The sequence below is a fragment of the Haliotis asinina genome, chromosome 2, assembly GCF_037392515.1.
Source record: "Haliotis asinina isolate JCU_RB_2024 chromosome 2, JCU_Hal_asi_v2, whole genome shotgun sequence".
NCBI classification, from domain to species: Eukaryota; Metazoa; Mollusca; class Gastropoda; order Lepetellida; family Haliotidae; genus Haliotis; species Haliotis asinina.
The window spans coordinates 96,554,768-96,569,141 of NC_090281.1; the positions used below are offsets into that span (position 1 = coordinate 96,554,768).

General features: G+C 43.3%; 1 protein-coding gene across 6 annotated transcripts in view; it reads right to left on the reverse strand.

Moving 5' to 3' along the window:
• LOC137274655 (nucleoporin p58/p45-like) overlaps positions 1 to 14,374 on the reverse strand; it is a 41,931-nt gene that overhangs the window by 19,308 nt on the left and 8,249 nt on the right. For 3 of the 6 annotated variants that reach the window (XM_067807968.1, XM_067807966.1, XM_067807971.1), the window contains exons 2-5: positions 2,451 to 2,488; positions 2,024 to 2,299; positions 1,493 to 1,666; positions 707 to 772 (exon numbers count right to left, since the gene is read on the reverse strand). In XM_067807968.1, coding sequence (XP_067664069.1) covers positions 707 to 772; positions 1,493 to 1,666; positions 2,024 to 2,299; positions 2,451 to 2,488 — 554 coding nt within the window. The remainder of the gene's footprint in view (positions 1 to 706; positions 773 to 1,492; positions 1,667 to 2,023; positions 2,300 to 2,450; positions 2,489 to 14,374) is intronic. The other 3 variants (XM_067807970.1, XM_067807967.1, XM_067807972.1) reach the window with 1 other exon arrangement.

Sequence of the window (14,374 nt, forward strand, 5' to 3'; positions counted from 1 at the left end):
ATCCTTGAATACTGCCCCAAACACTATTTTCACCGACTGTTTACTCACCGTTGTCATGGTTATAGCATGCACTGTGTGCATCAACCGGAAGTGATCACACGCTGAATAGCATTTGAAATCGTTCGCGTATGAACCTTTTCGAGATAATAAGTTCAAAAGGTATGTGTGAATGTCCACTTTCGCGATTTGGTAAGCTGTGTTCCCATTGGTCAATCTCAAGAGTTACCTGACGCGACCTCCCATAAGGTTTTGTTAGACTCAGTAGTGGAGTGTAAAAAAAGTACTGAGGCTAAGTTTACTTAGACTGCAGTTTCCTGTGTACAGGAATAGTATACAACAGTGTATTGCATATTCCATATGTGGTGACAACCGTGTGGTGCAGGTTAGAATACTGGCCTGGAGTAAGCAATGATTGTTGTAAGTCATGGGATCGGGTAGTCAGACCCGCTGACTTGGTTGACACTGGTCATCAGTTCCCAGTTATGCAGATTGATGCTAATGCTGTTGATTACTGGATTGTCTGGTCCAGACTTGATTATTTACAGATAGCTGTGATACAGCTGGAACATAGCTGGAACTCACTACCATGTGGTGACGACATCTAACACTTATACAGACTTTCTTCGCTGCAACAATAAAGCCAGTGTTGTAGAAATATAGAATCAAGAAGTCAGCCAGTAGATGTTTCGATTCAGGTCAAACTCACCACCACCAAACTTTTGACTTGTATTAAACGGAGCAGCATAAACAGCAAGGGTCACAGGTGGCTTTCCTTAACCAGAAACATGGGTTTATACTGTGCTTTTTGGAAACATTTACGTAACAGAAACACAGGTTTATACTGTGCCTTTCGGAATCATTTACGTAACAGACTCATGGGTTTATACTGTGCATTTTGGGATCACTTACATAACAGAAACACGGATTTATGTTGTGCCTTTTGGAATCATTTACGTAACAGAAACATGAGTTTACACTGAGCCTTTTGGAATCATTTACGTAACAGAAACATGAGTTTACACTGAGCCTTTCGGAAACATTTACGTAACAGAAACATGAGTTTACACTGAGCCTTTCGGAAACATTTACGTAACAGAAGCACGGGTTCACATTAGGCCTTTTGGACTCAATAATATAACAGAAACAGGTTTACAAAGTGTCTTTTGGAATACATGTATTTTGCTTAACCAGAATCAGGGTTTTATATTGTGCCTTTTGAAATGTTTTACTTTTCCAGAATCAGGGGTTTAAACGGCTCCTTTTGTAATCTTTCCTTAACCAGGGACACACCTCTATACAATAACTTCTCTACACTTTCCACTATGAGTTTGATAAATCATACTACCAGTGTAAGCTACAGTACTTCAGTTTGATACATGGCATTAATTACTGTGTCAAGAGTATGTAGACCAGTGTTTCAACCATCTCCATTTCAAGTCTGTGAGATATGTTTACAGAGATAACGACTACATCAAGCGAGAAATCTGCATACCTAGAGTTGGTGCCACACCGGTCGGCTTGCCGAAATTGAAGCCACCAGCTGAAGCTGCCCCAACACCAGTGCCTAGACCTAGGCCAGTAGTTGGAGCTGTTGCTGTAGATGTTGCTGTAGATGTTGTTGTTGCCCCAAGGCCAAAGCTGAATCCACCTGCAGCACTTGTGCCTGCTGAAATAATGGAGGAACATATGTTCACTCATTGTTGAATTTATTCAACCACATGCACTGATAAAACAACAAAAAAATGCACACTCTTCACTGAAACTGTTGAACCACATGTGCCCTCTGACAAAACAATACAACACATGTTCTCTGGTGACACAACTGCATCCACTCAGATGAAATAATTCAATCACAAGCACTGCAACAATTTCAAACATGCATGCACTTCACTGAAACACATGCTTTCTGATGACAAAGCACAATTACATGTTCACCCACTAAAGAGTGACACATACCACAAGCTGTCAGACTTGGCAAGTGGGAGGTAAGACATGTCATTGACAAGAATAATGATAGGCCTACCTGCTCCTAAAGCAGGAACAGTTGCTGTTGTTGTTGTTGTTGCCCCAGGAACAGTAAGGGAAAAGCCTCCGGATGCCCCTAGTGATGGGGCAGAGGTGGTAGCAGTTGCACCACCAAGTGTTCCTGGGAAACCCAGAGTCCCACCAAGTGAGAACCCACCTCCAGTGGCCTGAGTGGTAGTTCCGAGTGTGACTCCTGTTGCTGTGGTACGGGCAGCAGTGGCCCCGAAGCCAAAACCAGATGCTGTAGGTTGTCCAAATGATATTCCAGTTGCCGCTGCAAGTATATCAAATAGCATCAGACATACATTTTCAAATGGTGTACATTATATGGTATTATGTATCATTCCAAATATCAAACATTACAGACATTTTAATCAAGCCTTTTTCATTAAGTCTGGAGCACTAAAAAGGCATGAATTACTTACCGGTAGTTGTTGTTGCAGGATTGGCACCAAAGTTAAATCTGAAAAACAGCAAATCTCATAATTATTGTTTAACATACCTCTTCTTGTAGAGGTTTTCCTATTGGGAGACAAGGCCTCAATGATAACCAGAACACCACAGATACAGAGGCTTGCAAGAGACATGCAGTCTAAGGAGTGAGGATATGTCAAACTATTTATTCAGTCTAAAACACATGATATAGCATAATCAAAGTAAGTCTACTTTCTGTAATTTAATTGCCAATTTCTATTTCAATTTGCTAAGCTTAGTTTTGTCAAATGATTAGATGTTCATTCATAAGTCTTTGATACATGCCTTTTTCCCAACATTTGCTATCAGTGACAAAACTGAGGTTCAGCATCCTGTAAAAGGTCACATAGGCAACTGAGATGTGGGATGTGACATATATGGACGCATAAGTTATTTCATTATTGGTTGTTCTTGGTCACTTCGTAGTTTATTTCAATGCAAAATTATATTTCAATTATCTGTTATTCCAAATTTTGTCAGAAAATGTTAATTGTCCCTGTCCTTGCTCACAATGACCCTCTGAAGGCAGAGACTGAGAGAGGTTCTCAATGTGACTTATTACTCTGTATGTTCTTAATGGAGGACTAAGTACAGAGAGTACATGTTTTTTCACTGTGTCAGAAGGCTCAGCAATTGTGATGCAGTTGAGGCTCATTTAAAACATTATTTGAAGAATATGTATAGTATAAACGAAGACAAAAAATATGAGGGGGCAGAGATCTTTCCAGTTAAGACACAACTGAAGTTTTTGAAATGATTATTTTGAGTAAAGTTCTCACTGCCAAACTGTTGAAACAATACCTCTGCCTATTGGAAAACTGGTTCACATCACCAGTTTGAAAAATTAACCCCAAACATTTAAAGGGGCACTGATGTGGAGCGAAAAATGTTTCTCATCAACGGTCTAATTACGAAATCAAACTGCAAATTGGTCAGCGCCCGCTCCCTCGACTGTGACGGACAAAGGGACTGGGCTCCTGTCCATATTAGCAGAATATCTTCGCCTTAACAATCAGGAGGCCGGATGCCCATCATATGCCATTATTTAAAAATATCCACGGTATTCCTTGTCTGATCGTACCAAAATATCCCAGCAGTGTATTTTTTTCGGATGCTTGGATGGTATATACAGTGACTGATCTAATTTGATCCTATTTAATCATGTTATGTGAACATGTGATGCCTACAGGCACGTAGCAAGCCATTTCAGTCCGAAAGATTGCAAAGCTTTATATATTTACAGATTTGAGTGTTGGTTCAGCTGTGATGGCAAATATCACACGTAAATTTGGGTAGCTTTGGCAGCTACCCTGGTTTATTATTTATGATAATAAAAACACAGGGTTGATTTATTTGAATTCGTAAACTAAAAACGATGACTTTGCCTTTGGTAGAGAAATCTGAAAATCTTCTTACGTAAAAACCTCCAACTTAGTACACCTATTTACCAAAGTACACAGCAAATGCCTATATGTATTTCTTATATAACGAAGTTCCGTTGGTATCCTAAAAGGAGTTTTGGCCCTAAGTGTTTTCAGGCTGCATGCCACACAGAAATCACATCTTCATCCTTGCTGTAACTCGCGTTTGATGGCGTAAACCTACACGTGTTATTTGTCATCATTCTCTGGATGGTCAGTTAATGAATTTTTAACAGGTATAATTAGTAGTCACACCACCCAGGTTACTCAACAAAGGTTCCCATTTGGCATTTCTCCTGTCTGGAGTAAATACTCAACATTATAAATTAAGGTCTGTAGTGGCAAATGTATTGTATGTTATGTAATATGTGCATGTAAGTGATGCAAGAGGGTTTATCAGCTGAGTTACAAAAACAAACATCGATCAAAGGATTAACCGATAACACACTGATTGATTAATTACTTTTATCTTCTACAGCGGATTTGTCAAAAGACTGTACTGACTACATCCTGTCGTAAAGTGCGAGTGTAAAAACAACATCCTCCCTTCAAAGAATTAACCACCCTTGCGTTGATTGATTGATTGCTCATTATTGGTTAACTAAATTACTTAGAATGGCGGAATTCATACAATTAGTTGCCAGGTGTGCTATCTTGGGTGACCAATGACAGGTTTATCAGGTTTTCACCAATGTGAAAGACGTGAAACGATGTGTTACTTTTTCGCAAATTAGACTGTTGTAAGACACGACACAGAGCAGGGTTATTTACCAGCTGCAGATGAATGGAATATCGTTCCTTTATGTGGATATTGATGGATGCATTCCTGAACAAGGTAGTAACCTGACATTGTTGCTATGAAATTAGTCTGTTTTACATTCATTTGTTGCATTTTGTTTGAATTTATTTGTTGTAGCATTCAGCAGAATCTATATGACAGAAAACACACACTAGATCGCGTATGTGTGTGAAATAAGATCCACATTGGCAATCTATACAATGTATAAATGTTGCTGTCATGTTAGAAATTTACTATGAGTATAAGCAGACCGTTAATTTTCAAAATCATACAAATATGACAATAAACTAATTAGGGTTATGAGACAAAATACAGAGACGAACATTGGCTTCGTTATTTTTCAGTCCTAATAGTTTTTTTTTACCATTTCTACCATTGCCAGATGATTAACCTTCAGAGTGTTTCATTTGTTTTCATAATACATTTGTAATGAAGTAAAAATGACTTCACCTAAGTTGATCTGTCTATAATTAAACTATCAATTGTGCTAGAAGTCATGAACCAGTCACGAATCCTGGGATATCATCCGGGTACTCACAGGAGAAAAACAATAACAAAAGTTTACACCAGTCCACGGATATTGCTCCGCATCAGTGCCCGTTTAAGAACTTCTGAAAGATTTCCGCCCGTAACACCCATGTTTTATATGAATGGCTTCTTTGTACTTATACCTACATGTGAGCCCTAGTTTCGTTATCAAAATATTAAAAAATAAATATTTGCAAGCCATCAAACATCTCAGTCGATCGGTCGCATGAGCGGCACCATTTTGAATCACGTGACGCGAAGGGATTCCCTTCCCTAAAATAGTAACACCTGTTCCAGACCTCAGTACTTGTTTATAACAAATTTTCATACATTTTTAGATAATTAAAAGGATTTTGTGGAGACTTTCTTTCTCAGTCAAGACTGATTGACCACCCAGCCCTTTCAACAACTGTTTTGAAAGGAATTGCTTTGGAGTTTTCAATGCTTTCTACAATATTCATTATATTGGATCATTGCTGCCACCTTGACAGTGCACTGGTGTTTCTGTACTACTCCTAAAAACTACAAACATAGTTTACTAATAAGACATATTGAATGTAGGAACTAAATAATTAATGAACTATCGAGATAATTATCTCTAAATTCCATTTATGCTTAAAAAAATAACATTAACAAAAAACGTTAACATTCCTCAGTTCACATTTTCTACTGCCTTGAATATCACTTTTAATATTTCCATGTTGTGAGTAGTATAGGGAATGATAGTCCGAAAACACTTTTCAAAAACCCCTCTAAAAAGCCTCATTTAGTAAATGAGGCTTTGGTGGGACTATTAGCTCTTGCTATTATTGCCCCTACTACAAAGCCACGCCATCACGTTTACCGTGACTTGGCAGGCGGTAACACTGTGCCGTACGGCACGATCAATAATTCTTCTCTTACAAACCCCCTACCCGGCCCATCCCTCAAGTAGTACATATCCACTTTATCTATGTTGTAAGTTTTGACTGACCATATAGGATCGGTGGCTCGCTTACGGTTATGTTATGTTTATATCAATGAAACAGTTTAATGTGAACCGCCTACGATCTCTTTGGTGTTCATAATAAAGGCTTGCTGGGCTTTTTGTATTCCCTGTGCTATGTACTTTTTTTTCTCATCCTCGCTGATAGCAGACTTACGAGACTTGGACCGAATATCTTGTTTCATTCCGTTATATTTTTTGAGTTCAGATAGGATTGAACGAAACTCCTCTTCTGAGATCTTACTGTCAGAGAGTGCCGTGGAAATTCGCTCACTCACTGTGTTCAGCTTTGCTTCGGCTAGAACCCTGATCTCGTCGTGTTTCAATGCCTTACGATTAAGTCTGCGTGATACTAACTTAAGAGCCAACCCTACCAACCCTGTCACCCCAGCCGTTATTTCAATACCTAGCACTATAGGTGCAGCCACGATGGTGGTTAACAATCCAACGCCTGCCGCCCCTAGTCCCATACTGGTTGCCATAAGGGTAGTGTCAGCCCCATCCACGATATTGAAAGCTCTATTATATTTTTTACATAGTGCTTTCCGCGTGTCACGGTCTTGTTCTAGTTGACGTTTTACATCACATAACTGCCTCAAGCGGAACCCATCTACGGTTTCCAACGTCTTCGCTACTTCCTCTACGACTGGGTACAGACCCATCCTATAATATATATTTTGAAAGATATTTTAATTGGGTTTCAGTTAATACTCTATTAATGTATTTGAAGTCTACAAGATCTAGATTACCCAGGGTAATAGGTGAGAGGTAAATAAAATTTCCTGTTGTAATAGAAACCCCACGGAGGCTTATTAAGTGGTTTATAGTACCCCCGTGGGTATCCCACTGTATAACAATACGGCAATATTGGTCTAGGTGTTCGTCCAACCATTGTATTGACACCCCGGGTAAAATTTGGTGTACTAGTGGGGTGTTTTTATAAAAGAAGACTTCTATGATGAGTGTGCAAGGGGATGATATGCTAGGAAGATATTCGCTAAATGTTAATTTAGTGGGTGGATAAGCACCTAACCCTTTTTTTTTGTCACCAACATGTGGTAAGTGTACTAATTCCCTCTCCGGAATGAAATCCCCGACCCAGATGCCGTTGTTCCTAATCTTAGAGATTAATTTATCTTCATCTTCATCTCCTTCTATTGTGATATAAGGTGAGGTGAGTGTTAAGTTGATCAACCATTTAGGCTCTTTAAAATCTGATAACGGCACCCGTCTGTACACGTTGTCTTTGAAGTGTAGGATGTATAATTCATCTTCCTCACCAGGCTGATCGAATCCCTCCGTATCTCCCAGGTCATTAAGCGTAGTGTTGGGATGATGACTAGTCATTATTATACTATTATGATATAATTTCCAACTGGTTTTCTGATAATAATTCAGGGGTTAACTTAATACCCATGAAGTGTATGTTGTCAGGCAGGAAGATATTGATTAGTGATATCTTGTTTTCTACGATCACGTTGACCCCCTGCAGACTGGTCTTGGAGTCGACACCCACCCGCACGTAAACGTTGCAAACTTGAAACTGGTGTCGTTTCACCCACCCGAGTTTGATCCCCTTCACGATCTCGACATCATTCCCCGATGGTTCCCCTAGGTAGACTTTGATGAACAGTGTTGAGTTTGCCGGTAGACTCTCTAGTATCTTAACCACGCCTTCGAATTCAGACACCAACTGCAATTTCACGTTTTGCATGGCCGGTTTACTCGATAGCATGTGGGCTGCTATAGTGTTGACTGGGCTGACGACTATGCTACGTCTCTGAGTTGGGACGTAAGCCACGAGCAGGGTTCCATTGTTCACGACTTTGTTTAGGTGGTTGTCTTTGTTATCCGTGAACACGTAAGGGGAGACGAGTCTAATATTGAGAAACCATTTGTTATCGGGTAACAACACCCACTTGTCATCTTCGGTGAAGACGAGCATATATGGCTTGTTTTTGACGACGGTAGTGCTCTCAACATCGTCTAAATCGAACAGTTTACCTCCGAATGATGGGTATATCCTCCAGTTGTCATCACCGGTGTTGACGAGGGCGTACTTAGTGTTGGCTGTTGCTCCTGTGGTATCTATCATATCACTTAGGGCTCCACCGGAGGGGATTTCAACGCGTTTGTAAATGTTGTTTTTCAGTTGCAAGGCATACGATTTACCATCTACTCCGGGAGCGTCGAAACCGCGTGTGTCTCCGAGGTCGGAGATCCCGATATTGACGCATTTTTTCACTCCGGGCCCTTGTGCGCTGGTCATGTTACGTGAAGCGTTAAGCTGAGGTATCCTATATTTACAGGATTATGATTTATATCTAACACCGATATTGTCAGCTCAGGTATGTTGCCCTGGGTTAATCTCTTATACTGCCGTGGTGAAAACGACTCGGTTCTACCGTCGTTGAATTTCTCAGTTTTAACCGGCACTGCTCTCAGTATAGTGGAAGGGTGGCCTCCTTGAATGTTATACGTTGTGCTCACCTGACCGAGATGAATGTATAGCTCTCGGTACGGTACTAGTTCGGGTAACTTCGTGCCTGTGACGGTTGTTGTTGGTTTTATCTCGTCAGGAGACATACCGAGTATCCTCGCTAATGGTCGGCCGAGCCTCAAGGAGGTTCTTCCGTTGTTGATTAACACCACTGTACCGTTTGAGTCGTTCATCTTGAGTTCGGCTCCCAGGGGTTTGAAGACCTCGTCGTTTAGAGAGCACACGCTGTAGTAACCGTCAGTTATCTGGCTGCGAGTTCCACTGACGAACAGCTTATTGTTGCTGATATTAATGTTAGTCCATTGTGGTAGGTAGGTGATATCGCAGAGTGCGACTTCGAGTTGACCTGACGTGTTATCGATCGCGTGCGTCAGCTGAACGGCCTCACCGCTCGTTATTCCTGGAAGTGTTATGTACATATTATAATATATGAATTATAAATTATAATATGGATTTAGCACACTTGAAAATCGTGGTGAATGCAGATGGTACGGGGTTTAAAACAACCTTTATTGATATCTTTGAAAAGTATGTCGTGTCCGTTAATAACGCGCAGGCGGTGGTAAACTGGAATCAAAACCCAATGCAGTTTTGGCAGAACCAACTAAACTTTGCTGTGTGGTGTGCGACGACAGGGTCGGGTGTGACACCAGACTATGGTATAGACGAACTGAGTAAGGCGGTTGTTTTGTTTCATATTTATTATCAAACGAGACGAATATTGAAGGAAATAAGTGCTCCTCTTCCCCAAGATAAAGCGTGGAGTATGACGAATAACCCCTATGATAGACGCGCTTATGAACGTATTTGTGGGGAGTTTGAGATTCCAACGAATAAAGACTTTCGCCTTCCTGGTGTGAACCATGGTCTCGGTATAGTTCTCGTGTACTTCTACAGGTCCGGAAAATATTATGCCGGTTCTAAAGATGGTTCATACAACCCAAACCGGCATACATTTACAGGCCCCACAACGAATGAAAAGATCCATGTCAGCTGTATAAAACAAACCAGTCCTGATGCAGCCACAGCCTGGACTAAAATGATCTCAAAAACATCGAAAGGATTCACTCGTGCTGGTACAATACGCTTGAACGACTCGATTCGAACGTACGTGTGGGCGGTGTTGGGTGCGCAGTCGATGACGCGTTCTAACATCCTCGGTAAGGGAACTGCTTACGACGCTCAGACACAATTCGTTTCCAACGTTGAGGATGCTATCAATTCTCCAGTTGATCTCCCGAGGGCCATCGACCGTTACCAAAACGTGTTAGAATACGCCAGATCGAAAGTCAATTACGTGTTCGGCGTGGGGTTGTACATGGCTCCGAGTGATATGCAACTGAGAATAAAAAAAGTGGTGGGTTATAACAACAAAATAGTCATAGCCACGGCGGACCAAAAGTTGGGTATCAACCCCGATATTAACACCCCACATATCCCACACATCCAACCACGTGAAAAGGGTATAGTGGCGCCACCACCGGAGCCTAAAGTTCATGTGGGGGTACCCCCGGGGGGTGTGGGGGTTTCCACCACCTATCAGCAGCATATTGATAATAAAACAGCCTTAGTGGTTGGTGGGGTAACTTTGGGACTTATTTGGTTAAAGATTTCTTAGCCGCTACGTACACCAGACCCGCCACGGCGACGATGGCTGCCCACAGGTTTTGACTGAGCCACATAGCAGTTTTAGACAGAGCGCTCAACAACCACGAGACGATGCTACCCAGGATGCCGGGAAGGGCTTCGGCGGCTTTACCAGCCAGTTTAGCTAGGCCTTCTCCGAGTTTTTTGATCCAGTCTTTAACACCACCACCACCGCCTGGAGTTCCACCGCCGGCACTTGGGGGTGTGGGGGCACCCCCCACCAGTGACACCACCAGGGTTGATATGATTAAACCCAATGCAGTCAGAATGCTGGCGATGGTGATCCCTTGCTCCCGGAACAATATCCGAATCCTGTTGGCTAAAGTTGTATCTTCATTCAGTATTCTATCGATTGTTTCCCGAATGCGACTGATCTGGGATCGAAGATGTTCACGATTCGAGGAAGCGGCTTCCAATCGTGTACGTCTCTCGTCTTCTAAATCGCGTAGTCGTTCATTGATACGACTCTTCATATCATCGTCGTCAGTTTCGGTGAGTTTGGTTTTTTCCCTAGCGATGTGCTCGTCGATTTCGTTCAGTTTCCCCATGTTGTTCACGAGTTCTCCACGCACGCGTTTCACGGCTTCGTCTAAGCCGCGCAGTTCCCTTACCGGAAAATCAAATCCCGGTAACGGTTTGTCCCAGTAGGTGCTCAACAGTTTTTCTATGCTGTCCGAGGCTTCTGTAGCACGCTCTGGCGTCATTTCATCTATAGTGGTGAGGTGGGATCTGGTAGCTTGCAGATCTTCTTTAACGGCCTTAGGTATTGCACCACCGTAATCAGGCATGTTTAGATGTTCATGGATAAATTCAACACCACCATTGCGGCTGGCTAGAGTTGACAAGGCCAGTGGTTTTTTATTGATCTTGTTAAAGAGGTCAACCTTTGGGGCAGACTTAAGACGTAGAACACCCTTTTTATCAATAAAAAAATTCTTATGGTATATACCCTGTGGTTCAACGTAGTTTTTATCACTTTTTAATCCTTCGTAATAATCATTTACCGTTGTTTCTAAAAGTTGTTGGCTCAATGGTGAACTAGTAAATGAGGTCTCCTGCACATCGGATGCCTGGGCACTAGCGCCCGGCATCTCATCCATAGGTATGTCTTCATCCATTAGTATTTAAATATATTTTATTTATATATAACAATGTACGGTAGAAAATTAGATCCTTTCAGAAAATTGAGAGAGCCATTAGGGGCCAGAGCCGTGCGACAGTCGGTGACCATCACCAACAATCCCAGCAAGATAGACCAGAACCAAACTCTGCTGGTTAGATTTCCAAACCTTGGTGAGAATGACCTCATTGTACCAGGCACTGTTCGACTGGCGTTCAATATCACGTTGACCTCCGACAACGACAAACGCGAGCTAGTGCGGAACGTGGGTCGAGCTATCATCAAGAAAACTACCGTCAAGATCAGCGGTAACGAGGTACTGAGCATCGACGACAGCGACGTGTTTCACTGCTACAAGGATCTCTGGAAAAGCGAGAGAGAACGAGTCAATGATGTGTACCAGGGCATCAGCAAATCAACCCGGGCGCGCATAGGATATGTCTTCACGACAGACCAGCAAGACAAGCTATCGGACGGTGAAAAGGCCATCGCTCTAGCATACGGGAATCGATTCTGCGTGCCGCTCGACTTCGAGTTGCTCACGGGACACGCGCCGTTTTACCAGGCCGCGCTGGGTGATAGGCTAGAATACGAGCTCACGTTTAACGACTATAGCAAAGTAGTGCGTACGCCGAACGGTGATGAGGCCAGTTATGCCATAGACAACATCTCTCTGGAGTTCGACATGGTCACTAGCCCGGAGCTGGCCAGGCAGGTTCGAAGCCAGTACTCTGGGAAGATGGCTATCCTGTACGATCGCGTACTGAGGCATAGATCAGTCGTGCGAGACAAGAGCGACACTGTGTGGAATATCAACCTGAATGTGCCGGCGAGATCGATGACCATCACCAACAATCCCAGCAAGATAGACCAGAACCAAACTCTGCTGGTTAGATTTCCAAACCTTGGTGAGAATGACCTCATTGTACCAGGCACTGTTCGACTGGCGTTCAATATCACGTTGACCTCCGACAACGACAAACGCGAGCTAGTGCGGAACGTGGGTCGAGCTATCATCAAGAAAACTACCGTCAAGATCAGCGGTAACGAGGTACTGAGCATCGACGACAGCGACGTGTTTCACTGCTACAAGGATCTCTGGAAAAGCGAGAGAGAACGAGTCAATGATGTGTACCAGGGCATCAGCAAATCAACCCGGGCGCGCATAGGATATGTCTTCACGACAGACCAGCAAGACAAGCTATCGGACGGTGAAAAGGCCATCGCTCTAGCATACGGGAATCGATTCTGCGTGCCGCTCGACTTCGAGTTGCTCACGGGACACGCGCCGTTTTACCAGGCCGCGCTGGGTGATAGGCTAGAATACGAGCTCACGTTTAACGACTATAGCAAAGTAGTGCGTACGCCGAACGGTGATGAGGCCAGTTATGCCATAGACAACATCTCTCTGGAGTTCGACATGGTCACTAGCCCGGAGCTGGCCAGGCAGGTTCGAAGCCAGTACTCTGGGAAGATGGCTATCCTGTACGATCGCGTACTGAGGCATAGATCAGTCGTGCGAGACAAGAGCGACACTGTGTGGAATATCAACCTGAATGTGCCGGCGAGATCGATGAAAGGTATCTTGGTCGTCCCCGTGGAGGATTACGATCCATTCCGGAGGGACAGCGAGAAGTTTTTCAACCCCGAGATTGAAAAGGTGGAAGTTACCATCGAGGGCGTGCCCAACCAGCTGTTCAGTCATGGTATGAGACCACACCAGCAGTGGGATGAGATAAAAAAGCTACCAGTGGGGGATTACATAACAAAGGACCTGGACCTCGGCTCCGTGCAGATCGGTGAATACCTGACCACCAAGTACGCCCTATGGTTGGACATGCGATCCACGGATGATGATAAACTGCACGGTAGCGGGCGTCGTATAGATAACGGCAGCGAAGGGATAACCATCCAGATTAATAAGAAGGCTCAAACCGCTGGTAAGTTGAAATTATATCTGTACGTTATTATGGACGCGCAACTTAATATAGACAATGGGAGATTTGTGCAAGCCATCTACTAGTGGGGGAGACCCCCACACCCCCCAGGGGTACCCCCCACTACCCACTGACCCACACTGCGCTATCATATGCGGGCAGACTGGTTGTGGGAAGACAGTTTTCGTGTTGGATATGTTGGAGGGTTACTACAAGGATGTGTTCGATAACATCGTTATCATGTGCCCTACTCTGAGCATGAATAAAACGTACGCGCGACCTTGGGTGATGACGGACCCGGACGTACACAAAATCGACCCTGGAACACGCCTGCAGGACTGGTTGAAAGCTCTTCACGAGAAATTTAAAGGGGAACCGACGCTGTTTATACTGGACGACTGCAGCGCTAATCGCGAGATAACAAAAAAGAGAGACATGCTATCGTACCTGGCCTTCTCCGGCCGGCATGCAAATCACAGCGTCTGGGTGCTAACGCAGAAGTTCAACTCGGTGTTGAAAGACCTCAGGGAGCAGACGCGATGGGTGGCCTTATTTCACTGCAAGGATAGGGATTCGTTCGAGGAGTGTTTGAGAGAGAACGATGTGATGAGTAAATTAGAACGGGAACGGGTGAAGAAACAGCTCGCTGAAACTAAACACGCTAAGCTCGTGCTAAAGACCGACCAACCCGTGGCTTATATAGTATGCTAAGCAAAGCTAAGCAAAGCTAAGCAAAGCTAAGCTAAAGCTAAGCAAAGCTAAGCATATAGCTATGATATTCGAAGTATTTGTCGTGTGCAACTTAACCTTCATTTCTCTGTGTTTTGTCTGTATCGGGTATTATATAGTTAAAACTAAATCTTACTTGTTATATTATAAGATGGAGTGTGAGGAATTGCTCGAACAATTGTCTGTGGAGGGTTCCCCCACGCCGCCCG